The sequence below is a fragment of the Vigna unguiculata genome, chromosome 4 (genome assembly GCF_004118075.2).
Source record: "Vigna unguiculata cultivar IT97K-499-35 chromosome 4, ASM411807v1, whole genome shotgun sequence".
NCBI lineage: Eukaryota > Viridiplantae > Streptophyta > Magnoliopsida > Fabales > Fabaceae > Vigna > Vigna unguiculata.
Genome location: NC_040282.1, coordinates 39,148,365 through 39,176,056, shown reverse-complemented (window position 1 = coordinate 39,176,056; position 27,692 = coordinate 39,148,365). Strand labels below are relative to the sequence as shown.

The 27,692-nt window shown below is 31.1% G+C and overlaps 2 protein-coding genes across 2 annotated transcripts; both read right to left on the bottom strand.

Annotated features, from left to right (window-relative positions):
- Positions 1-10,612: 10,612 nt before the first annotated feature.
- LOC114182692 (uncharacterized protein At2g17340-like) lies at positions 10,613-15,727 on the bottom strand. Its single transcript, XM_028069607.1, has 12 exons — positions 15,355-15,727; positions 14,234-14,299; positions 14,083-14,149; positions 13,880-13,948; positions 13,420-13,560; positions 12,743-12,871; positions 12,539-12,625; positions 12,066-12,140; positions 11,906-11,983; positions 11,706-11,783; positions 11,037-11,099; positions 10,613-10,944 (listed from the first exon to the last, which is right to left on the bottom strand). The coding sequence occupies exons 1-12, from the start codon at positions 15,522-15,524 to the stop codon at positions 10,864-10,866; spliced, it is 1,104 nt and encodes a 367-aa protein (XP_027925408.1). The 5' UTR covers positions 15,525-15,727; the 3' UTR covers positions 10,613-10,863.
- A 2,774-nt stretch (positions 15,728-18,501) lies between these two features.
- LOC114181232 (enolase-like) lies at positions 18,502-22,674 on the bottom strand. The gene is made up of 17 exons (XM_028067627.1): positions 22,520-22,674; positions 22,102-22,165; positions 21,762-21,826; positions 21,550-21,597; positions 21,365-21,451; positions 21,172-21,252; positions 20,983-21,084; positions 20,826-20,906; positions 20,626-20,700; positions 20,310-20,372; positions 20,160-20,240; positions 19,853-20,047; positions 19,715-19,765; positions 19,498-19,586; positions 19,337-19,388; positions 19,126-19,182; positions 18,502-18,825 (listed from the first exon to the last, which is right to left on the bottom strand). Exons 1-17 carry the CDS (start codon positions 22,583-22,585, stop codon positions 18,745-18,747), a joined length of 1,338 nt encoding a protein of 445 aa, XP_027923428.1. The 5' UTR covers positions 22,586-22,674; the 3' UTR covers positions 18,502-18,744.
- Between the last annotated feature and the right edge of the window lie 5,018 nt (positions 22,675-27,692).

The window sequence follows — 27,692 nt, the reverse complement described above, 5'->3', positions numbered from 1 at the left end:
ATAATACACTATTAATTAAAAGTTAAAGTTATAACTTTGATGAAGACCATTAAGTAAAAGCATAGACTAAACATCTAAGCTAATTGAACTCATTTTAAAAAATAAATAAATTAATTTACTTTTTTTTTTCTTCTAAATCTGTTGAGCCAATTTTTCATATTGAAAGTTGACATCTGTCAAATAGATTATGCAAAAAGAAAAAAGATTTACAAAGTTCAAAAATGTTCAAAAACTACCTTTACCAATATAATAATTTACAAAACATGTACACCTAATTGAACTATTAAATATAGCAGAATAATCTATATATTAAATATCACATACAAACAAGATAAAAAGAATTAGGAGTTTAAAAACAATTTTCTCTAAACAAAATTCTTATATTCTCTACTAATTTTAATTTTACTAAGTTAAAATATTAAAAAAGCATAGCAATTAATTATCAAATTTAGAAATAAGATTAAAAAAAAAGTAAGTCCTAAAAAGATAATAACTTTTATAAAATAAAATAAAATAATTCAACCATTTTATTTATATATATTTTTTAACTTAACTAATAAAATAAATTAAAATAATTAAATTATTTTATTTATAATTATTTTTACTTAACTATAAAATATGTGCCACTGAGTTACATTTTGTCCAATTAGTTTCTACAAGGTATCACTATATATAATTTTATTGGTAGATCTACTAGATCAAAATAAAATAATCTTTCTTTATGGGTCAGCTTTATAAAAAAAAAATCTCCTTTTACAAATGTTTAAGCAGAATAATATTATTCTCTGTAGCATTTTTTTTATTCTTTTTAATTTTATTTAATTAATTATTAGTTTTAAATTTAAATACAACAATAAATATTAATTTTTGTATATTTATATATATATATATATATATTGTGATGTATTAAATAACAAAATAACTATAAATATTTTATTAAAGTCAAGAGATATATGTGAATTATTATTTTTAAATTATTAAGTGGGATTTCCGTATTTCAATATAGAATAGTCAAATCTTTTGAAAATGTTCCTCTCTTTGTATCAATATTAATGAGGCAATTTCACTTCTCACAACATTTTCTCTATTTTATAATTTTGACTTCCCCTCTCTCAACTTCTAATAATTTCATCCATAATCTCATTTTCACCTTCAAAATTCTCAACGGAAGATGCCAAAAATATATTAATGAGAAGCACCACAACGATCCTTTCTTCATGTCATATAATATATTTCAGTTTTATATTTCAAAATAAAAAATTATATTTAATTAACCTATGATATGAATACAAATATTATATATATATATATATATAATGATTATTAAATAATAAATAAATAAATAAATAAAAAGTTTATAAATAATTTATTAAAATCTTACATATTTTGTTTTAAATCAACAATAAAAAATAACAAATAGGATATTTAAGAATAGGTGTTACATCCATCCACACACATGTTATCTAGCAACTAATACTGCAACTAGTAACATGGAATTTTGTTATCATACATAGTATGGGTATTTTATAATAAGTAAAATATAAAAATAAATTGGTTAAAATGTACATGAGAATACTTATAATAAAATACCTTCTATCTATAAGTTATTAAAAGACTTAAAAGACATAGGTATGTGACAACTTTCAATAATCACTCACATATAATATATAATGTAGAATTAATTAATTAAAATCTTTTATGATATATAATATATAGTATATAATTAATTAGATTTAAATCTTTTATATATTTAAATGTTTTAAAATAAATTTTATTGTTTTCTTTACTTACTTAATATTTAAAATTTGTATATTTTACAATTGACTTTTTAATGTTAATTTTTTTTTTCTTATCTGGATGATGTGTAATTTTTATATTGTCTCAATATCTTATTTATTTGTCTAAGCATAATAAGATATGAGTGTGAGATTTTCTTATTAATATAAAATGATATTGCAATTATAATTTAAAAAGGTATATAAATAATTTTATTACTTTTATTAAAAACAAGATGTACAACAAGGGATCATCATCATCACTTACGTTAATGCGATTTATTGATCCATAATAATAGAATAAATAAGTTATGAAAGGATGTATGAATTTCAATTATAAGGAACATATGATATCATTCATAAGAACAAAATTGTGTTTTAGGCAAAGAAAAGTTGATGTAACAAAAATATTTATTTTTGCACAATCAAATGTTTGGATCATAATCACATATAAGGAACTCTGTAGGGATCAAAAATACCTATCAAGAAACACAAAGGTGAGTTTGGTGTTTTGTCTCTTTTTAAGACAACCTAACAATGTCAGACTTTTAGTTTGATGCTTGTTTTGTTTGTGCATTATTTTGTTACTTTGAAAATATAACTAGAATCACAAATAAAGAATTGTGTAAGGACCATGAATACCTACCTGGAAACACAAAATGTGAGTTCGGTGTTTTGTCTCTTTTCAAGACATCTTAATAATGTTAGACTTTTAGTCTGGTGCTTGTTTTGTCTGTGCAGGGATCATGGAAGAATTTTGTCACATGCAACTCTTAACATATTTAGAAGCAACCTGGATGCACCACTAAAATTAGATTCATAGCAAAGGTGTAACAGCAAGTGGATGTGGAAAACTGAACAACATTTTAGATATATTAGAGTACGAGACTTGATAACAATCCAAAACTTTGGATCTGTTATAGCTTCACAGTCACTACATATAAAAGTAAAATTATTGATTATTAAATGAAGAGTTAAGTGCATTTTTTGTTATGTTTGGTTGTATGATATCTACAATATACTACAATATATAATAGATAATAGAAAAAAAAACTCTTTATAATTATATATATATATATATATATTATTTTTTGGTGATAGAAAAAGACATAGTTTATATTTATGTTTTTAATTATTATTAAGTTATAGGATGAGAACGTTCCAATTTATACATTTTCAATTATTTTGTTTTTTATATTTATTATGAAGCACTTTTTTAGCTACTTGTTTATATAATCACATTTCCATTTTTATTTTACAGATGACATATAATATGTCTTCACAAAAGATATATTTAAAAGACTATAATAAGTCTTCAAAGAAAAAGGAAATATATATCGTGTACTCATGAACATTTTAACTTATAATATTGTTTACTTATAATATTTCAGATGCCATACTAAGTCTTCAAATTGTTTACTTAGTTTAAGAGTTAAAAAAATAGCAATCTTAACTAAGTAAAATATAAAAATAAATTGGTTAAAATACATCAGAATACTTCTAATAAAATAAATTCTATATATAAGTTAGACATGATATGTGACAACTTTCAATAATAACGTGACATATAATATATAATATAGAATTAATTAAATTTTAAATGTTTTGAATTGAATTTTATTGTTTTTTTACTTAATATATAAAATTGTTTTATTTTACGATTGAGTTTTTATTGTTTAATTTTTTTTCTTTATCTAGATGATGTGTAATTTTTATATTGTATCGGTTCCTTTATCTTACTTGTCTATGTATATTAAAAAAAATGTGAGGTTTTATTGTTAATATGAAATTATAATAGAATTAATTTAAAAAGATATATAAATAATTTTTATTACTTTTATGAAAAACGAGTTGTGGGCACAACAAACTGTACGACAAATTCTTTATCAACACATCTTCAATTAAAACAATAAAATTATTTGTCATTTTACAGTAACCACAATAAAATTTTATATTAATTAGAAAACCTCACATTTTTTAGCTACAAAGAAATTCTTAATTAAGATAAATTACTTAACGGAGATTTTTACAATTAATAATGAAAAAAATAAACTTCTAGTAAAACTATTTTTTCTTGTAATGACATGTGAAAACATGTAAGTAAGATAACAAAACAAGATAATGATCATATAACCTAATTAACAGAAAATTAAATGATAAAAGTTCAATTAAAAATTAAAATATTAAAATATTTAATAAATAAAAAAACTAATAAAAACTCAGTTAAAACTACTTCAACTTATTAAAAAAAACTTAAAAATTTAATTAAACCTACATTATATTATAATATAATATAGTATAATGTATACAACATTGAAGACTTTATTTAACTAGAATGAAAACATTGAGGTGTGTGTGACAACCACCAACAGTTTGTAAATAGTATATGTAGAATTGTTAATTAGCATAAACATGAAAGAATTGAATTGAGAGAGAAAAGGGAAATGAAAAATGGAAGAAAGAAGAAAGAAGAGTGTATGATTGAGATGAAAAGTCAAAGGTGTTATGTAGACATATACTTGGTTTTGGTGAGGAAATGATGAAATGATTTAACCTAAAGCATGTGGTTGTTAAGCATAGACTTTACATGTATTATCAGGTGTTATGTCTCATTCACCTTTTAAAAGACCTCAAAATAAAGCCATAACAACACATTCTAATTCATTCTTTTATCGAAACCTTTTTTTTAAAAAAAAAAACATCCACAGTATTTTATGTCATATAATGCCTCAACTTTTGCAAATCATGCACACACATGTGTACTCACTCAAGCAACCAAGATAATTGGATGCATTTTCTTTTTTTTTTAAATTAGTTGAGTACAATTCAAGACTCCTGCTGTAAAATAAAATATATAATTCCCAATTTGGAAAAGTATTAGTAAAATTGGGGATTTTGTTTGGTACAGTTAATGGGGAAGAAGAACATGATTATAGTGTTCCAAAAGAAAAACATAATTGGTATTCTCGTCTTTGTACCAGAAAATAAAAAAAAAAAAACGTATTCATTCCACATTGTACTGAAGAACTAGAAATGTGTTTGGTACCATGGAAAAATGTGACGTCAATAACGTGAAATTTGATTATTTTGTCTTATAAAGAGGTAATGATTTTATTTTAATTTCGAATTTAGTGGTTTTATTGTTAATTGTGATTTTGTAAATGTCATTGTTTAATAGATAATATAAAATAATAGTTATTATTTGACACGTACTTTGTAAAATATACATTTAAATATTTATGTAATGTTTTTTATATAATAAGCAGTTTAAATGATAAAGAATATAATGAATATATAAGAAGTTGAAAGAGATTAGATAAGGTCAATAAAAGAGTAAATGACTTCTAATATATATTAATATATATTAGAACCAAGTTAGAAATTATTCTAACCAGCTTTTTTTGGACATTTTGTTTCACCTGATATCGAGCCGTTAACGGATCACTTATTAATTTCTAATTCTACGTATGAGATGATATACCTTAGTATGGTAGGTGTATTAGAAGTTTTACATCGACGAGAGATAAGGTCAATTCACAATATATAGATAAAATGCAAATCTCACTTTACTCACAAGTCAATTTTGTGGAATCGAATTAAGTTTAAAATCTACTTCTAACGTACTAAGATGGAATTTTGAATTGTTAATTAGCTATTTTTCATATATATTGACTCGCGACTTTTTATGCATATTTTGATAAAATTGATCAACCCTTCTTGAAAATGTATGGTATTGTCAAATATTATAAAAGGATTTTTCAAAGAAAAGGTGTTCTATATATAGTAGGTTTAGTGTTACAAGATATCAAACAAAAGATAATCATAATTTGATTAAGCTGGCCACAAGAATATGGGTTTTGTATGCGAGCTCCAACTATTGTTTACAATATGTATATAAATAGAAATCCTCTCATGCAAAAATGACCATTAAATTTAAGCTATTTTATATGAATTTATTATTCTATGCACAAAATTGATTGTAAAACTTCTTAGTGAAAGATTAACATTATTTGTAAATGGAAACCGAAAATAACTCGGCTTGGAATGAACCAAAAGTTTACCATAAATTTAGCAAATTAATCTTTGATAGAAATTTCTTTTAATACACATTTTTTTCTCTCATTTTATAATTATTTGGGTTGTTTTATATCCACAAAATTCACTCACATCGGTAATATATTTTTTCTCTTGTTAGAACATTGATTACACATTATTTTCTTTATAGACTTATGTTTAGAGGGTGTATTATCAATTTTTGTGAATCAAAATTTTTTTAGGTTTTATATTTGATTATTTATTGTTTATTTTTTCATATGAAAATGTTTGACTCTAAATTTTAAGAGTGAAATGCATAAACTCTTCATTTACTAAGTAGTATAAAAAAGTTTATCTTGTTTATTCTTTTTTGTCCTTAATTTTTGTTTCATTTGAATAACTATTTCATTAAAAAAAAATAGTATCTCTCAACATTTTAACTAATTTGATGTCTAAAGATTTTTATCATATCTTCGGGGTCCGTTCTATTTTTTTTTAATAGTGTATCAAATAGTTTATAAGATACATTTAATCATTTTTACTTCTTTTTAATATTTTTATTTGTTGCTTCATGTAGAATAATGTTTTGATGATTTTTTATATTTTTATTAATTTTTTGTTAACTCATTCTCATAACTGTAATTTTATTACTGTAATGGTATAAGGACATTTCATTTACTATAATATAATAATTTAATATTATTATCAAAAATCTTATTTACACCATTCTACCTAGATTGAAATTCGATACATGAAAAATATATGTCTAAATTTAAATTATTATTAGTTTAATATTTTGCTATTTGTGATTTTATTTTGAGTGGTATATTATAATATTATTGTGTATTTTGTTGATACTCACGTTTGATATTTGTGATTTCCTTCATGTGATACACACACCTAACATCAGTGGATTGTGTATTTTGTTGATACTCACATTTGCTTTCTTGTTAGACAAAAATCATCATTTTTACTATCTTTTAACCTAATATTGGATTGCAAAAGCTCAAATAGATCCATTAAATTCAATTAAATTATTTGATTTAATTATACTTTTAGTGATTTAACTTTAATATATATATATATATATATATATATATATATATATATATATATATATATTATTCTTTATATATTAGATTTGTAAGACTGCAAATACATTTTTAATCCATTAATGGTAATTTGAGGATTAAAATCGTATTCTTTTAGAGTTAAATAATTAAATTGTTTTCAAATTTAGTATATCAATATTGAACTCTTCTTAAATTTTAAACACTAAAACTTAATTAAATCTGTAAGCTCTGAAATCAGATTATATCTCATCTTAAACTAATTAAGTTTAAGTAAAATCTTCAAGGATATAAGTTCCACTCTAAGACTTGAGGCATCCAATGTAAAATTTCCCAACAATGTATTATTTCTTAAAACCATTAAAAATCATAAAATCTCACTATTCATTTAATAAACTTCTTTGATGATTTTTCAGATGAAAAGAAAAATCTCAAATAAAATATGTTAAAACCCTAATTCTAGCACACTCTAAGGCACCTTATTAGAAATTCAAACATTTGTATTTTCATGATTACATGATGGGTAAATTTAGCTTGTGTGAGCCATTTTAGGACATATATAGCTAAAGTTCTAGCAATTACAAAAAATTTTGAAATTTAAATTTGAACTTTAGGGTTTGTAATTGAACAACAACATTGATTCATCCATGTGTGAAGAAAAAGGTAAAACCTCAATGTGTGTTTCTATGGAGTATTATTATATGGTGGTGTCACTAATTATGATTATGGTTAATCATTACATAATACATATTACCACATGTGTCTTTTGAATATTGGCCTTATATTTGTTATCAACAAAGTAGGGTACACAAAAAGTTCAAACACATAATCAATAATCTTTCTTTTCTTTCTTATCAGTATATTCGCCTTTGCAATGTAATTATCACTGTCTTTCATTCTACGATACCCCTTACCAATAATCACACTTTATATTTCTAATATTTATTCATATCTTTCTGTTTATCAATAAATATTATAATTAAAAACTTATTATCACCAAAAATGTTAATTTCATTGTGATTCGAATGCTTGTTAATTGAGATTTAAAATTGCAACTTGTTGGAAGTCCACATCGATTAGAGATAAGGTCAATTTCCAATATATAAGTTGGTGCAATCCTCATTTTACAAGCTGATTTTCTGGGATTGAACTAGACTTAAAATTCACTTCAAACACGGTTATTACTCTCGTAATGTCCTTTATCATCTTTTTTAGATGAATTAGGAGAGATAATGGGAAAATCTTTTTGATGAAAATGACACAACAACTCGTGTAAGAAATTAGACGCCACATGATATAAAACTATAGTTTTGTAATTATGAAATTAAAAATTATTTTAATTCATAATTTAGTGGTTGAGTTCATGATGCAAAGAATATTATTGTTGGTGGTATAAAATTATTTATTGTATATAGTGATTGAAAATTATTCTTACACAATTATTTTTAAAGAGAATATAGAAAAAGTATATATAATAATTGGTCCATAGGGTACCAAACAAAAGGGTGATACGGTAGGGTATGTATATCTTCAAAAAGAAAAAGAGAGGCCAAAAGATAAATGCTTTGTTTTCTCACGCGCTTCAATTACTATTTTAACTAACCATCGTTAATTTTAGTCCGTTCATGAAATTAACAAAATAATCTTCATTAATTTAGTGTTTAAAATTATTGTGATCTCGAAAATTTAAGATAATTAGTCTATTCATTTTCTTTTAGTGTAATTCAATTAAAATTACTAAAACAAATGTTAAATGCTTGAGCAGAGGACAATTAGATGCACATATAACTATTACATATTGAAGGTAAAATAACAAGAACATTAGTGAAATAATAATTGTTTTTTTAGTGTCTTTATTATCGTTTTGTTCATTAGTTTTGTATTTATTAATCTTCTGATGGATTAATAATTGAAAAGTCGTGTTAAATGTATTAGCATTCTCTTAATTAAACATGTTTTCCAAGATTTCCAAAATATTAAAAAGAAAAAACTTACAAAATAAAAACTTGATGGTTCTTCCTAAAAGATTTAGAAAAACAAAAAAAAAAACTCAAAACATTATATAGAAAGAGGTTATAAAACTCTTTTACTAACAAAAACTAACGACTAATATTATCTAATAAGAAAATTTAAGGGTTAAATATGTTTTTGGTCCCTCAAATTTCAGCAAAATTTGGAATTAATCTATCTTCAAAACTTTTGACCAATTTAGTCATTCATCTTTCAAAATAAGTGCATTTAGTTCTTTTAATCAAATTTTGTTAAGTTTATCTGACGTTTCAAGCACATTTCATTATAATATTTGGATTGTTTACACCGTTTAACACATTTTCGCTTCAACGTTAACTCAAATATTATCATAAAATGCGTTTAAAATGTCAAATAAACTTAACAAAATTTGGTAAGAATGACTAAATTCACACATTTCTAAGGATGAAGGACTAAATTGGTATAAAGTTTCGAAAAATGACTGATTCCAAAATTCATTGAAATTTGAGGGAGTAAAACATATTTAACTAAAAAAATTTAATGTGTGAAATCATAGTAGAATATGTTAAGGTTTCATGATTAAACTTTATAGATGAAGAAAATAATAATAGACCTATTAAAAGTGATGAAGTAGATGTTTTTTAGATAAATTAAATATGAAAAAAAATGACGCATATATTTTGCAGCAATAATATAATAGTATAATTATAGTGTAGATTCCTTTTATTAGTTGTGACAGGTTATAGTTGGTGAATTAAAGAATTGTATTATCCCATGATGGCAACAATATGGCTAAGACTAAAGACCTACTTTCATTATACAACACTTTACAAAAAAACAATGCCAACTTAAAGATTCAATGGATCTTCCTTTAATTATAGTAATTATATATGTGTACGAAATCCACTCCTTCTCGAATACTTCTTCTAATGCTTATTCAATAATAAAAAAAAAAATAAGCCTTTGCATCACATGTTCATAATAATGGTTATTTGTGCCACTTCAAAACAAGTATGATAGCAAATAAGTGTTACTGTTTTTGGTTTACGCAGATTTTACATGAGATCTACACTAACCAACGCACAAAAATTCAGCAATAGTGGCCAAGTTTTTTGTTTCTGGAAAAGTCCTACAATGGTGAAAGTATGTTTGTAAGAAGTTAAACATTAAAATATCATTAGTAAGGTATGAACATGATTTGTGTAAAAGGGAAATGTTGGATATCTAACCATGTATTTAATGAACACATACATAAGAGTCAAGATTCAATTCAAACCATGTCTTAATTGTTTAGTACTTGAAATCATGTAGATTAAAAATTTAATCTTTTTAAAAATGAGAATATTATTTAATAATGTTTAACTACTTTAAGAAGTTTAATTTATTTATTTGTTAAATTATATAATTTAATACCTTAATTTTTAATTACTACCTTTATAACAGTGTTTTATAAAATAAATGGACATTATGATTGTAGTGACTCAAACAACTTAACTCATAAACTTGTGATAAATTAAATTAAATTACAAAATTTTTAACTTACTAAAAAAATAAGATGAATTAAACCGACTCATTTTTAACTTGATATGTGCAAACAGGATTGACATGCGCTTTAAAGTTGAAGGTCTCAAAATTACGAAAAATGAAGTTTTCCTTACAAAGAAAAGATACAGTTCTGGTGTTAGTTAAAATTCAGGAGCTTCATTACAAGAAACAAGTCTCACTTTGTTACTTAAATATGAATTTGAACTGATAAGAAATAAAAATGTATGAAATAGTATGTGGTTAACATTTTTCTAACTGCATGTTGTTACCTTTCTGTCAGCATGAGAACAAAACGTGTATGTAGAATCGCTTTTTATTACAAGTAAAATGGTTCAGTCATATCACCTTTTATAACACTAAAATGACATTCTAAAAAGTACCAAACTAAAGGATTAACGGTAGAAAATATGAAGGTTGTGCAGCATTAGTAGAGAAAAGAATAAGGCTTGTTAAGATGAAACTTCATTGTATTTGAATACGCAGTCATATAAACGTCCACCAAGAAATTGTGCAACCTCAGGATGTTTGACCTAAGAAAAGGATTCCAATAAAGAAATAAGGAATCATTAGAAGCTCAAATTTTCATTGTTGAAGAAGGTAAAATAATGGTAAGATGCATTACCATTCCAATCTTCAGGGAATCACATTTAAACTGAGCATAGAGATTTGTTTCTATTCCACGGCCCTGACAAAAGAATTAGATTAGTATTTGTTTAACATTTGAATTTGATAAACCAGTATTTGGGTTATGGGGTTATGATATAATATAATGCAATGGAAGAATTTAATATGAATGTTAAGAAGTGAACTTTAAATCTAATTCAATCCCGTAAAACCGTAAAACCGACCTGTAAGGTGAGGTTTGAACCCGTTTATATATTGTGAATTGTTCTTATCTCTAGTCGATATAGAACTTCTAGCCCACCCCCCTCACGCCGAGTCATATACATCTCATGCATGAGACTAGACATTAATGGATGGTCCGTTACAGACTGATAGTGAGTGGAACAATCAATCCAACAAACAATAAATTTCGCTAGGATATATTCTAACTCATGGCTGTGATACCATGTTAAGAAGTGAATTTTAATCCTAACTCAACACTACAAAACCGGTTTGTAAGGTAAGGTTTACATCTACTTATATATTGTGAATTGATCTTATCACTATACGAAATGGGACTTCCAACAATGAAGAAACTACAATATTTCTATTGCTACTAAAACCATTTCCTTTGTTACCCTATTCCACTCCACGTAGAAGTTTCAAACAATATTCTAGAAGAACTTACCATCCCTTCTAAGACGACAAGATCTGCATCACTGGCAAGGTATGCAAGCTCCTGTGACACTCTTGTAAGATCAATAACCTGTAATCCGTTTCAACAAGTTCAAGAAAGATTTGATCATCGTGTCAGATAAATGATCCAATATCATAAGCTAAAATACATAATTTTGCTAAATAGCAAATATCATTGCTCATTTTACTTACAGGTAAATCATTGCCAGAGTTAGCAATTAAAAGATTTGAAGTACTGACACCCACAAGCTGTTCTTGTTCATCCTTCAACTGGTTAAGTGGAAACCAAATTGAAAGGAGTTAGTGAGGAATATGGCCATTTGAAAAACTTAAACATATTTGTTTTCATTACCTTTGATATAATTTCAACTAGCTCAGCACAAGTCACATCATTGATAGATGGCAAGTCATTAGCAGCCAATACAACCTGCATCCATAGATAATCACGTAAAATGTTAGGCCAGCTGCAAGAACAGAATATCAAAAGCAGCTTCAATTTCAAAAGATAACTAAAATGGAATAAAACCAGTAAACATCTGTGGCCATGTGATAACAAATGATCTGGTAAAAATTCATTTGGTTGGATAATAATAACTCATATTTTTAAAGAAATTTCACATGCATTTGGGTTTTATGTGGTGCAAATGGCCATGTAAATCAGGTAAGCTTGTCAGTGATTGGACATTCTTGCTCCATTGATTTTCTCATTTTTCAGTTTTTTTTTTTCATCTTTCGTTCTTATCTTAAGAAGGGTTCCTTATCCTATATCTCTACACAATATTTCCATAGTGAATTTTTCTTCTGCAAATGAATGAGTCAACAAACCTGACTCCCACGCCGAAGTAGCTCTCTTGCAAATGGCATGATACCCAAAATGATATCTGCACCAGAGTTATCAACAAATATGATGACCTGCCATGATAAAGGGCAAAGATTAGAACATTAGCAACGGCAGTCAGGAGACAAAAATACTCACTCAATAATTAATGATAAAATTGTGTCTCTTGAATTTATACACATGACACTTGCCTTCTTCCATGACTTCCTGCTCCATTTCATTTTGAAAGTGTCAAGATGATCAATAACCCATGGTCGAGGAACCAGATTTTGGCAACTAGCCAAAAAGGACATTCCATCCTTAGAGAAAACCTCTGCAAGCTTCAAGAAATTGTAAAAAGAATTAGTTAATATATAAAGTACAAATAGCAGTAATTCAACACGTGTGATAGGAAAATAAGATCAGACATGAGTAAAGCTTTAATTATATCCAGTTACCAATGACAAATTTCAGCAACCTAGGAAGACGGAAAGGAACATTGTATTTTCACTAAGGATAATTAACCAAACCATGTGCCCTTATGCTTCACATGGCATTGAGGAACTAAATCAAATAATATCAAAAAAATGAATAAGCATATACATTAGTAATGCCAACAATCCAACCAAATTATGAAATATTGTATTTTGATGATATCAATCACACCATGTCTCTTTATAGAATAACTGAACTAAACTAAACCAAAACAAATAATAGGGAAATGGAAGGAATAATGAGTAAAGAGGTTGGTATTGTAACATGGACATAAAAGAACATTCATAGAGACGGCAGCTTAACGGGTAAAAAATTAGTATTTGAAGTCTGGTTTGAGAAGAGTCAAAATTTAGCTATGCAAAGTTATCAAAGAAAGCATAGTAAATCATCCTACCTGTGCAGAACCAAGATCAAATATGTTTCCAGCAAAAATTCCCCTGACTAGATTCTCAAGTCGCTTGCCTTCATCTTCAATGGCATCATTAAGTTGAACAACATTCTCAAAAAGTGAGATGGCTTTGGCATTTTCTTCATCCTATTGAAGTCAATCAGAGAAGAGTAACATACCTTAAGTGACATAAAACTACATTGTGCATAAATAATGTCATAATAACACCCTAGCTCTTCTTTATTGAAATTGATAATAAATGGTAAAATCTTCTCCACTTCTACTAATAACTAAAGAGCTTTTCAACAAACTATAACAAAAAACAAATCCATTCAATTTTCCTCCACAGGGCAAGCAAGATGTTAAATTTCTTCAACTACAATCAAACAGGAAGACATTTTTATTCAACCTTTTATCATCCATAGCTCCATAAAATAAGGAAATGGCATCCCCAATAGCAGTTTACCTTGACTTTTTTGAATATATCTCTGAATCCTAATTCTCGGAGCACTTGCTCACGAAGTCGGCAAAGAAGCTGAAAAATCAGCAACACAAAGAAAAACAATGAAGGAAATTAGAAACATCACCAGCTGTTTGCTTTTATCTTCTAATTCCTCTTATGGGGGAGGGAGGCTTGGGGCATAATTTTAGCTATAGTGTAGAACATACAATGCAATCAGGAGGCCCACCATGACTTTCAGGATCTTTCTTCAAGTCTTCAAGTATGTCAGCATATCTTTTCCAGGGAAAGCATAAACAAAATACAAAATTAGTAAATTCAATACCACAAGCTATTATCTAGAGTAGATAAAAAGATCACCTTTGAGCAAATTTTTCAGCTTTAGCGGCCGCGTCACGAACAGTAGAATCACTCTCTGCACGCTTCCTGCCAAACCAAAGCTAAATGATGATGTTAACAAGAAACACATAAACAATGAAATCCATGCAATTATATAAAATCACATATTTTATTGATTAGGAAAAAACAAGTTTGTAAATTGAACAAAGATGGGCGTCTAAAATCTTGACTGAGAGTCAAATTGATTGGTCATATGATGTGCTTGGGTTGATTAAAAAAAAAGGTATATCAACAAATTCACTAATCATTATTAAAACAACTTAAACATCCATTGTTATTACTTATTAGAGACTTTACTATGATCTTGACATTTTGGTCTCTCATTAAAGACGCTTACATAAAATATTTACCAAACACTCAACTACCTATAAAGAAGCTTCATTATTACTTACCTAGAGACAACTCTTAAATCATCTTCTAGATGTAAGTTTTGGACTTTTGGTTGCAACCTCTAAAGTCCCTAAAGAAACCAAAACAAACAAACTAACCCCAAACCAGTACCAAGGAAATGTGAAGAAAGTTAAAAAAAATGTCATGAGAAGTATCAAGCATAATCAGGACCATTGACCTCCAATTGTACCAACTACTTTGGCAGTTCAAACTGCTATTTTGCTGAACGATAAGCAACAAACAAATGGTAATGGTGACACCACCTGAATATCTGGTTCATCTCTCACCAGCATACATACCAACCACCATTAGAAACAAACACATATAATGGTTAAAAAAAAGAAATCAAATCCAACTACAAGAACAATGGTCGACACACTTTAGAAAGCAGAAGAAAACGAATCAAATAAGTTAGCATACAAACACAAGAGGTAACTATGACAGCAGTATAAACAATCCTGATTACCGTTAAAATCGCACAATCAAACATCATAGGAAAAGCAAAAAATATAAAAACGACCAATTTTTGCTATCGATTTGTACGACAGAAAAAAAGTAATTTTTAACAGACACAAGCCATCATCGGGCAGAACGAGCAAAAGGGTATGCTGAGAACGATGAAAAACGGCGAATCGGGTTCGAAAAAAAAAACTTTTTTAGTGAAAATATGAAGAGAGAAGAGGAGAACGGACTTGAAAGAGGGGATGGAGTTGAGGAAGAGATCAATCCAAGAGATTTCGGTGGGAGTGGGCTTGCGGGGGTTATCAGAGGGGAATCTGTAGGGAATGGTGCATGCTCTGTAGTGGGAATTGATTGGTGTCAGCAACAATGGGAATTCCACAAGCTCTGATGCGCTTTCCATTTTCCACAGCAAGAACGAATCAATGTGATTGCAAAATGAATAAATAACGATAAGATCCAATCCAAGTTGCGTTGTGAGTTCAATTCGCCAAGAGGAATTGCAGTGAGAGAGACACAGAGAGAGATGAGAGAGAAAGCGTGACGGAGTGGCGCTTCTCTCCTCACTTTCACTTCCCACACGAGTCGAAACTCTCAGCTTCTTTTGCCTTTCTGGTAAAAAAAAAAAATAATAACAAATTATTTTTCTTCACTAAATAATACCTCTTAATAAGTAAACAATAATCAGTTTTAATTTTTCATGGGTTTATTTTAGCTTTCTAAAATAATTAAAAGCTACAAAAATCTTTAAATCTAATTATAATATTATATATCAATCTCAAACTGCTGATATTTGAAATTTTGTCATCTCTTGCCTCAAACTGAGAAGCTTTGGTTGGCCACACATGTCATGAAGACGACTCATGAGGTGACTTACTAAATTGGGAGCAGCCACCTAAGTTATAAGTTTATTTGTTATACTTTCTTTTGCATAATATATATATATATATATATATATATATATATATATATATATATATGTGTGTGTGTGTGTGTGTGTGTGTGTGTGTGTGAGAGAGAGTGAGTGAGAGAGAAAGCACACCACCTAATATACATGAGAGAACACACTACATAATTAATCAAATTTGTTACATCTAAGAAAAAAAAAAAGTCGTAAAAAAAGAAGAAAATTAAGCCATCTTCAAGATTTATAAAAGATTCTTAATTAGCCTTTAATTAGCCTTTAGATGACATGTGTCCTAATTCAAAAGTTAATATGAGAAATTTTCAACTTGAATGTAATAAGGGTCAAAAGGTTTGGTATAAAGGTTTGTCAACTAAGAAGAAAGAATGGGAAGAAATTTTAGGAGAAAAAGACCATCCTTTTCTCTAACAATGTGACAATCTAATTAGATATACATTGTTCACTTATGAAAGACAAAATTTATAACAGTATGCAATGTAGATAAATAAGATTGGTTTTACGGGTTTAGAATAAAAAATGGTAGGAGAAATTATAAGTTCAACTCTCTCCAATAATAAAAAAACCAACAACTAATATTTTTTGATAAAAAAAAAAAAAACATTGCTCCCTAATGGAAGACGAATGAATGTAATATTGAGTCTTGTGTTTGTTAGATACATAAAGTGTCAAATGGGACATCAATAAGCTATATCATCATAGAAAGGTTCCCCTATAGTAAATGAAACTTTCTTGGCATTGTTAGCAAGAGTAGATGTTAGTCTGCATTCTAAAAGTCTCGTTCCAACTAACAATTCTAATGCATATTTCTTTAGAAGGGGTTATCTTTTTTATTTAACAGTTTGTCCATCATGAAAACGGTTTAATCGAAGGTAAGGCCAAGTGACTGGAAGAACATTGCACATTGTGTGATGTTTGATGTGACCCTAAAAATTTGAAGGACTGAGTGCCTCTAATGTCTTGTCGTACTCATAATTGTATGAGGTCTACAAGGTGAACAATCTTTAGTCAATAGAATAATGCAAGCAAGAGAAATCAGCAAAATGAATTTGTAACTTTAGAAAAAAATATTGACTTTGTGAGTTGGGTACATGGCTTCAATGCTAAACTCATCTATTATCAGTGGACTACTCGAGTGGCTCCTACAATGAGAGCATGTTGCCTCTTGTCCGTCGATGGAATAATTGGAATCAAACATTTAGGATCTCTTCTTTAAACATTTAATAGTCGACTTAACTTTAGTACCATATAAGAAAATAGCAAAACAAAATATAACAAATATAACAAAAAGAACAAAAGGTAATGTAAGAAAAAAAAAAGTTATGTGAAAACTTTTGGTATGTTTCTCACTCTATTAGAGTAAAATAATGAACCCCTAATATACATAAGAGAAGACGCACCACACAACTAATCAAATTTGTTACATCCTAACCAATAAAAAAATAACAAAAGAAAAAGATTTAGACAATCTTTAAAATTATAGAAGATTCATTCTCAACAGATACATCCTTTTCTTTTAATATTTCGTTTAAATTTTAACAGACTCAAAATTTAACATTAATAAATTAATTGTCGAATTGAGTTTCTAACTATTTTCATTCGTGTTTCTTAATATGCCTACGAGTGAATTTTCCCGTATCAAATATTGAAATATTTAATATAACACTTGAGTTAATTTTATCAACTCTAAATTGACTATAGAAAAAAAAGTAATTCTTCTTTTAAATTTAATGAGATATTTATCAAAAACATCCATCATATGGCAACTATATTTTTTGGTTTACGTGATGCCATGTTATACTGTTGTTTGCAACTAATAGCAACTTTTTATTTGCGAACATGAGCAAAATAACACATTAGAAAAGTTCAACTCATTGATGTTTAGTTTGCTTACTTCAAATATTTTTTAATTATGTTTTGTTTCACCGTATACAGAGATCAATCCAAACACTTATTCCTAAGTCATATATTTATTCTAAAAGAAATACCAACGCCAACAAAAGAAAGAAGTATTTTTGAAAGAAAAAAAAAAGTTTATTATACATGTAAATGCAATTTTTCATTCATAACTGGTTTTTTTTTTTTTATTGTTGTTAACTAAATATTTTCATCTATCATAGGTTAGTATAACGATTATAGGAATCGAAATTACGTTTTCATTGATATAAAAAAATGAAAAATATTATTCATTTGACTTAAAAATATAGAAATTATAGGTCTGCTATCCAAATCAAAGTACACAGTTTAAATCAAACCTATTTTATTTTGCATATATTTAAGTATCACATTCCTCAAATATATAAACTAGAACACAAATAGTGTTGCCAAAATGGCCGGTTCCAAATATTGCTTAAGGTGTCAAAATTTAAAGATGCTAATTCTAATTGATGAGATGGTAAAGCTGAACGACACGATCGAGATGAGAGTGATTTGAGGATTGGGGGAGTTTGCTAGAAAATGGAATGTAGAAACTATAAAATTCATTCAATATTTGTAGTAATAGTTCATAATTGGCTATAAGAAGCCAAGCCAAGCCAAGCCAGGGCAGGCCAAAAGAGACATACTGCTATACTATTTTGTCGCCAAAAAAAACCCACTCTCAGACAAGTTTAAATTTTGAAAAAAAACAAAAATACATGTGAAGCCCCATGCAGTGGATAGAATCTTATTTAAATGCTGCTGGTGTGCATATGCTAAATAATCAGTAGGGTTCCACCGGGGCTCTGAATTTGGAACCAGCATAAACAGCACCTGAACCGAGCTCCTCCTCAATCCTCAGAAGCTGCAAAACACACCAAAGAAAGCTAAATCAAACACTTCAACTTAATATAACAGGTAAGCTCTCTACATCCATTTTATATTACCTTCTTTTTTTAGTGTGAAATAATGTCACTTAAGATATTTCTGAAAGTTCCGTTTCAATACAAGATTCGTATAAGTGACATGATAAGTTCACAAAAAGTAAAATAAGACCCTATTGTAACTGTTGTATTCTTGTATTGGAGATGGCGTAAGGTATTGTAATCACTATATATTCAGGCCGTGGAACAAAAAAGACTTTAATAAGGTTTGTAATTTTTACCTGATTGTACTTGGCAAGCCTTTCAGATCGGCAGGGAGCTCCGGTCTTGATCTGGCCCTGTTTGATATTGACGTAGCATGATTAAATTATATCAGCGTGTATGCTAAATGTTCATATTTTAAAATTCAGACACAATTTGTCCGCAAAGGTTCACTACTAAAACAATGAAGAACCTTAACAAACGATTTTAAAAAAACTTCTGAGTACTTACTGTTGCTAACCCAACTGCGAGGTCTGCGATGAAGGTGTCCTCAGTTTCACCACTGCAGCATACAAAATGAAACACATTAGTTTGCACTTAGAAAGAGTAATACAATGTAAGAAAAAAAAACAGAACAAATGCATACAAGGGGGAAAATGAACATTCATTACCTTCGGTGGCTAGTCATGACACCCCAGCCAGCTTTCTTAGACATTCTCACAGCTTCAATACTTTCGGTTACACTACCAATTTGATTCACCTAAAATTGGAAGTATAAAAATGAAAATTTCTTCTTAAAGTGGATAAACAAATTTTCAGATTAAAAAGATATTTAAATAACACGGTAGTCTAAAATTCGATCCTATAGCATATGAAAAAAGATTTTACCTTCAAAAGAAGGGCGTTGCAAGCCTTCTCCTTAATTGCTTTCTCCACGCGCTACATTGTTAATAACAAAGACAATAATGTCAAAATGATACGTGCTTGCAGTACATAGATCACAAATTTGGAGTTAATAACGCATACCTTGGGGTTGGTCACGAGGAGATCATCACCAACAATCTGCACTTGCTGACCAATTTCACCTGTTAATTTTGTATAGGTCTCCCAGTCATCCTGATCAAATGGATCCTCAATAGACACAATTGGATAATCTGTCACAAATGATTTGTACACATTCTTTAAGCTGTCTCCTGAGATTTTCTGCGATCCATCATTATTCTGCAACAAGGTAGTAGAACGTTATCTAGCTAAAGCGTTTGACAACCTCCTCCTTAATGGCGGAAAAATGAAAATTTAAGAAAAACTGGGAAAAGGTTCGTAAGATATCAACCTCTTCCTTGAAGTTCAAGTCATATGTTTTGTCCTTGCTATTGAAAAATTCTGAAGCAGCAACATCCATACCAATTACAACCTGTGAGGATAGAAATTAGTAAGCCATATGTTAAGGTGCTAAATTAGATTCAGTAGACAGAGATTCAACCTTTCCAGTGTAACCAGCTTGGGAAATGGCAGTCTTCAGAAGCTCAAGCCCTTCTTTGTTTTCCTAAAAAAATAAACAAACGTGATTTGGTGAGATAAAATTGTATTGAACTAGATGATAAGAATAACTGACGTCATGTAACAGAAAAAATCATGTAACAAAAAATTATAGTTGTTCACACATCTTAGGAATGTTACATTGCAAGATATTGGTATATACGAAAACATAAATCAAGCAGCTAAATGCAAGCAAGAAAATAATATAGTACTTTTAAATAATTACAAGATCAATAAAACTAAAACTAGCCGGTTAAAACCTGGATGTTAGGAGCAAAGCCACCTTCATCACCCACGTTAGTAGCATCCTGTCCGTACTTCTTTTTAATCACAGCCTGTAAGATAAACACGTCAACATCTTAATTCATGACCATGAATGTTAATTCTTTCATCCATTTTGTGTTTCTGTTTTTCCTTTTGTGAAAAAAAAAAAAAAAAGTTAGGAAGAAAGGACTGTAACCTTTAGGTGATGATATACTTCTACGCCCATTTTCATTGCTTCTTTGAACGAAGATGCCCCGACTGGGAGAATCATAAATTCCTATAAAAGAGGACACAAGGTACGTATTTCAATCAGAAATTGTCCCTGTTCAACTATTGCATTAAATAGACATTACCTGCATAGCTAGTTTATTTCCTGCATGTGAACCTCCATTGATAACATTGAATGAAGGAACTGGCAACACCAAAGTCTTGTTTCCAGCCAGATTAGCAATGTGCTGAAAATTAAAACAATAAAAAAACACATATAATAAGATCACAAGATTCACATATAAGAGTTATTATTACCGAAAAACCTCACATACCTTGTACAGAGGAATTTTATTCACTTCAGCACCAGCCTTACAGACAGCAAGTGACACTGCCAGAATAGCATTGGCACCCAGCTGAAAATGTCAACATATCGCAAAACTAATTAGCATAAAATGAACGCCCAATACAGCTATATAAGATGCAGTCACCGAACTCAATAATTCAAACGAAATCATGTAGCGATACCTTCTGCTTGCACCACCCCCACTCGTTAACAGTTCCATCAAGCTGCTGTACCATGTAATTGTCAAGTTCAGTCTGCTTGGTTGGGTCCTGTAAAGACAAAAAACAAATAACAAATTAAATCAAATTTCCACCATTAATATGTTCCTAACAATATTCCACAAGTCCAATTTTAAGCTGCATAATACCTTCCCAACCAGAGCAGGTGCTATAATTGTGTTCACATTCTCCACAGCCTACGCCAAGGCAAATATGAGGTATTATTATCAGATACAACACATCATAAACGACAAAAAAAAGTAAATGCAAAAAGTTATTGACTATCATTTTTGCATTCTTTTCGTCAAACGACCTTGTAAATACATAAAAATGAAACAACAGAATATCAAACGTCAAGCACCTTGTTAACACCTTTACCGAGGTAGTCCGAGCCTCCATCCCTCAATTCCAGAGCCTCATAAACACCTTCACAGAAAGCAAAACGAGTAAGGCACACCACTTTCAGAACTACCAACCCATGCCGCAACCATATGAAACGAACCGTGAAACAGATAAACATGAACATAACATGCAAAACCTTCGCATTCGACTTCTAGAAAATCAACTACCACACTACAGACCCAACAATCCCTGGTCGGTACGATAATGACGCTTCAAACAGAACGAGACAAGCAATATCTCACAAGAACAGCGAACATACAAACACATTTCCTTCTATTGAACAAACACCGATCATTTACCTGTTGAAGCACCGCTAGGCACGGCGGCTCTGGCGAAGGTTCCATCGCTGAGTGTAACGTCAACCTGATAACAACAAACGGCATTCAGAATCCACAACAGCTTCGCATAAACCAGTCTCGTAACAAAAATAGAAACAAATCATCTAGTAACACCAAAACAGAATGTGGATCATATTCCCGCACATTTTCTCAACGTCCAAACAGTAACAAACCGCTTTCATAATGTAGAAATAAAAGCTTCGCTTAAACCATTCCGTAAAAATACAGGATGCAAGTGATGTAACGAATCAACGTTCTCTATGTAAAACCGAAAATGGAACGTAAATTAATTTTCTCTCCTTTCCCGCACATTTTCTCAGTTTCCAACAGAAAACGACAAAAGCGAATGGCGAAAGAGAGTCAACGGAGAGAAACTCACTTCGACGGTGGGATTTCCACGGCTGTCAAAGATCTGGCGAGCCTTAACGACCTTGATTGTTGCCATTGCAGTGTTACTCTTTCACAGTTTAGAATTTTCCGAGCGTCGCTGTGATTTTCAGAGAAAGTGAGGAAGCAGTGTGAATAATGTACGAGAGCGATTGGTTCATTTATAAAGGGGGCTGGTACGTGGCGACGGTGGAGAGACGTTGAACATAGACCGTTGATCGTGAGAAATAGAAGAGTGACGTGTACGGCTGAGATGGTTTATGTGGGGCATCACGAGACTCTTGCTTCGATGCGAGTGGGTCCCTAAAGCACGCAGAGAGGAATATGCTGAATGCTTCAGCTCCCTTTCTAGGTGCCGAGGTTCTCGAAAACGTTGAATCAATGAAAAGCAAAACTACCTTTGAAAATTTTTAACATTACTTTTCAGTAATATTTTAACATGGTTCAGAAAATAATATTAAAATTTAATGTAAGAACTTATTTTAGTAATGAGAAGAGAACTCTTTTATTATTAGTTTCTTTTAAAAATAAAGCCTGTTAAAATAGCAATTACTTTTTCTAGCATATATTATTAATTGTATTTAATTGTTACAGGTGCTTTTTTGTATGAATATAGGTTTGTGTTTATGGTTTTCTTACATGGCCTAGGTGGTTGATTTGTGATATTCAAGGTCGTAACGTAGCCAACAGTTTCGCATTCTAGTTTCTAAAACTAGAGGCAGTGTTTGATAGTTTTTTCTCTAAGAGAGTTCATGGTTAGAAATAATTAACTGTGGTGAACTAATTAGGCACTAGTTACAACAATAATAATGATTACCACTAGTGAAATAAAAAACATTATTAACCAAAGTTTTTTGCTTTTATGCAGCCCTTATGTAACAATGCGAAATTGAACCCACACGTAAAAAAGGTAAGATAATGTTTGGTCTAACTGAATAGAGAAATGTTAGGGAAATTGCATACATTCTAACACATTCTTTTAGAATAAGCTATAAAGGTATATTCAAAATTTTCTTGAATTACTATTTTAATGTCAATTCTCACCAATTTGAAGGCTTGGGTTTGTAATGGGCCAAGAATAATGGTAGTTATCCATTTCTTTTTACACCCACGTTGCTTTCATCTACATTTATGGGGGTGCTTAAAGGATCAAACTACCCCTTACTGCAGCCACCACTTACCATAGCCCTCCATAGCTGATCCATTATTGTTGCTGTTACCATTCATGAATGTTATTTATGGGCTTAAAAAAAAAGTACTTCAAATTGTATACGTTGGAAATCGTAAAACGATTAAGATAAAGTATTTACTATTGAATTCAGAGCTAACATTGTAAGGTAACAAGGATTTTAACGTAAAGAGAGTAAATGCTGTGTATATCTTGACAGACGTAAAACTTGTTATTCAACGTAAAAGCAGATAGCGTTTTTATACAGAGAGAGTAACTGTTATAACAGAAATAACAGAAACTGAACAAACTGAATATAGTTTTGGTTTTACACCTTACAACATTCCCCCTTAAACCAAACTAGATACATCTACAACACCAATACTCTCTCTTAGAAACTTGAACCTTGCATGCTTCAAAGCTTTAGTCAGAATGTCCGCAAACTGCACTTCTGATTTACAATGTTCCACTACCAGTTTTTCATTTGAAACTTGCTCTCTGATAAAGTGAAACCTTGTTTCGATGTGTTTGCTCCTTCCGTGGGAGGTGGGGTGTTTTGCCAGGTTTATGGCTGATTGATTGTCAACCAATAACTTCAGTTTGCACCTCTGATTTATTCCTCGTTCTTTCAACAGAGAACACAGCCAGATTGCTTGGCAAGCAGCTTCAGATGCTGCTATGTATTCAACTTCACATGATGAGAGTGTCACTACTGGTTCCTTGGTAGAACTCTACGAGATAGGGGTCTTTCCCAAGAAAAACACGTATCCAGTAGTGCTTCTCCGGTCAGTTCTGTCACCACACCAGTCTGCATCTGGATATCCTACTAGCTCTTCATTTCCTCTGGACAGAAGCACCCCAAACTGCTCAGTCCCGTGCAAATACCTCATGATGCGTTTCACGGCCAACAAGTGTGATATTTTGGGGTCTTGCATGTACCTACTGACAACCCCAACGCTGAAACTCAAATCTGGGCGAGTGTTACACAGATACCTCAGGCTTCCTACAATGCTTCTATATACTGCAGGATTTACCCCCTCTTCATCAGGGTTGTGTTCTAGCTTCATACCAGTTTCAGCAGGTGTGATGGCTGAATTGCTTTGCTCCATACTGAATTTCTTCAGCAAATCACGAGCGTACTTTGTTTGGTGCATGATTACCCCAGATTTTGTTTGTGTGAACTCAATGCCGAGAAAGTAACTCAGCTTTCCGAGATCATTCATCTCAAATTCCTTCATCAGCTCTGCTTTGCATGATTCGATGCACTCCTCACTGCTGCTGGTAATTAAGAGATCATCCACATACAAGCAGATGACGATTCTGCTGCCATTTGTATTCTTCACATACACTCCATGTTCTGATATGCACTTCATGAATCCAATTCCATCAAAGAATTTGTCAATCCGTTTGTTCCAAGCTCTTGGAGCTTGTTTTAACCCGTATAAAGCCTTATTAAGCTTATATACTTTGTGCTTATCAGTCTCCTGCACAAAGCCAATGGGCTGCTGCACATATACTTCTTCCTCTAAGGGACCATTCAGGAATGCAGATTTTACATCTAGTTGGTGCAGACTCCAATTCTCGTTAGTTGCCAAAGCCACTACTAATCTGACCGTTTCAATTCTCGCTACTGGTGCATAAACCTCTCCATAGTCTATACCAGCCTTTTGCAAGAAATCTTTTGCCACAAGCCTGGCCTTGTGCCTCACAATTTCACCACTAGCATTCACCTTGACTTTGTAAATCCATTTGAGAGCAATGGGCCTTTTGTTCAGAGGCAACTCTACCAACTCCCAGGTGTTGTTTCTTTTAATGGAGTCAATCTCCTCCTCCATTGCACGCCACTAGTGACCATCCCGTGCTGCCTCCTCAAACGTGATTGCTTCTGATTCAGCAATTAGTGCAGAATGCACTAAACTCCCGTCAGAGGTCACAACAGTATCGTGGGTGATATCATAGTCTTGAAGATATGATGGTGGTTGTGATCTTCGTCCTGATTTCCTCACGACTAAATCAGTGATGTTTTTATCTGCAGTTTCTTCTTCATCTAAAATGATTTTTGGAGCGTTGGTGTCTTCCGTGCTTGCCACTGTCCAGTCCCAGCTAGATGACTCATCCACATACACATCTCTGCTAGTGGACACGTGCTTTGAATTGGGGTCATATAATTTGTAGCCACCTGTCTCATGGTAGCCGATCAGCACTTGGGGTGTGCTTCTGTCATCCAGCTTTCTTCTTAAAGCATCAGGGACGTGTTTGTAGCAGAGAGACCCGAATATCTTGAGGTGTGAGATGTCAGGTTTGACACCTGTCCAGGCTTCCTCAGGTGTCATCAACTCCAGTCTTCTTGTTGGTGAACGATTCAGCACATATGTTGTTGTACTTGCTGCTTCCCCCCACAGGAACCTTGGGATATTCTTGGTTTTCAGCATACACCTAACCATGTTAAGCAAGGTCCTGTTTCTTCTTTCTGCAGCTCCATTATGTTAAGGAGTGTATGGAGGAGTGAACTCATGGACAATCCCTTCCTTCTCACAGAATTCCCTGAACTCTGTTGCTGTGTATTCCCCTCCTCCATCAGACCGTAGAACCTTGATGCTACTCCCACTCTGTCGTTCCACCATATTTTTGAATCTTTTAAACACTGACAACACTTCACTCTTTCTTTTGATTAGATAGATCCACATTTTTCGAGTAAGATCATCTATGAACGTGAGGATATACCTGTTCCCACTAGGCGTTTCTTCTTGCATAGGACCACAGACATCTGAGTAAACAACTCCTAGTTTCTCAGTGGCTTTCGTAGGGACGAATTCTTTGAACTTTGGCCTAGTCTGTTTGCACTGTATGCATTCTCTACACACCTCTTCTGGAATCTTGATCGGTGGAAGCCCATTGACCATTTCTTTCGCACTTAGAGTTGATAGGTGTTGGAAATTCAGATGCCCAAACCTGTTGTGCCATATCCACTCATCCTTGTTCACTGCTGTAGCTAGACATTGGTGTTTTCGCGTATTCATTGCAATACGAAAGGTTCTGTTCTCCGAGAGATCTGCATGCACAACTAGTCTCTTCGATTGGTCGTAAACATTTAGACCATTCTCCTTCATTTCCATCAAGAAACCTTTCTGCAACAATTGTCCAAGACTGAGGAGGTTTGTCTTTAAACCTGGTACATACAGAACACCATCAATCACTACTTCTCTGCCTTCTGAATCTTGTAGTACCACTCGACCAATGCCTTCTGAATTTAGGCTGCTATCATCCGCAAACCTAATCTTCCCCTGCGAAGAATCATCAAGTTTGATAAACCAATCACGTCTACCAGGAAGCTATTTCCTCTGAATCTGCGCTACTGGTTTTGGCCATAAGCAACACCACATCAGAATCAGAAGAGGCTGCGTCTTGGGCCAAGTTAGCTTGATTCTTTGGTCTATTCTTGGCACCTTCACCATACCAACATTCACGAGCAAAATGCCCAAGCTTCTGGCAGTTATAACACTTCAATTTTTTTTTCCACTCCTTATCATCCTTTCCTTGTCTTTTCTGATCTTTTCCATTCTTGGATTCATCTTCAGATTTATCTTCTTGTTTCTTGCGGTGCTTTCCTTCTTTCTTGAAGCTTTTTGCCTTTGTCTTGTAAGTTGTTCTGACCTGTAACGCCTGTTCTTGGCAGTGTTTACGATCATCCATCCTAAACTCGTGTGCTTCCAGAGAGTGTTGGAGTTCCTCTATCTCCAGTGTCGCAAGATTCTTTGTTTCTTCTATAGTTATCACTAAATTGTCAAATTTAGGAGGAAATGACCTTAATACCTTGTGTATTACGTGTTGTTCTGACACTTTATCGCCACAGCATTTCATCGCATTCACCAGTTCTTGAATTTTGTTCAAGTATTGAGCTACTGTCTCGCTGTCCTCCATCATCAGAAATTCAAACTTCCTTTTTAACGCTTGCAGCTTCACTGTCTTGTGCTTATCATCACCATATGTCTTGATC

What these genes read in the sequence shown, in the direction of transcription:
- LOC114181232 (XM_028067627.1), bottom strand. Translation starts at nt 22,585, where the DNA reads ATGGCAACAATCAAGGTCGTTAAGGCTCGCCAGATCTTTGACAGCCGT. An exon ending in TCGGTAAAGGTGTTAACAAG is followed by an intron (nt 21,598 to 21,761) that starts GTGCTTGACGTT and finishes GCCTTGGCGTAG; the next exon opens with GCTGTGGAGAATGTGAACAC. An exon ending in GCTTTGCTCCTAACATCCAG is followed by an intron (nt 20,373 to 20,625) that starts GTTTTAACCGGC and finishes TTATTTTTTTAG; the next exon opens with GAAAACAAAGAAGGGCTTGA.
- LOC114182692 (XM_028069607.1), bottom strand. Translation starts at nt 15,524, where the DNA reads ATGGAAAGCGCATCAGAGCTTGTGGAATTCCCATTGTTGCTGACACCA. An exon ending in GCTGAAAAATTTGCTCAAAG is followed by an intron (nt 14,150 to 14,233) that starts GTGATCTTTTTA and finishes TCCCTGGAAAAG; the next exon opens with ATATGCTGACATACTTGAAG. An exon ending in TTGATCTTGGTTCTGCACAG is followed by an intron (nt 12,872 to 13,419) that starts GTAGGATGATTT and finishes AATTTCTTGAAG; the next exon opens with CTTGCAGAGGTTTTCTCTAA.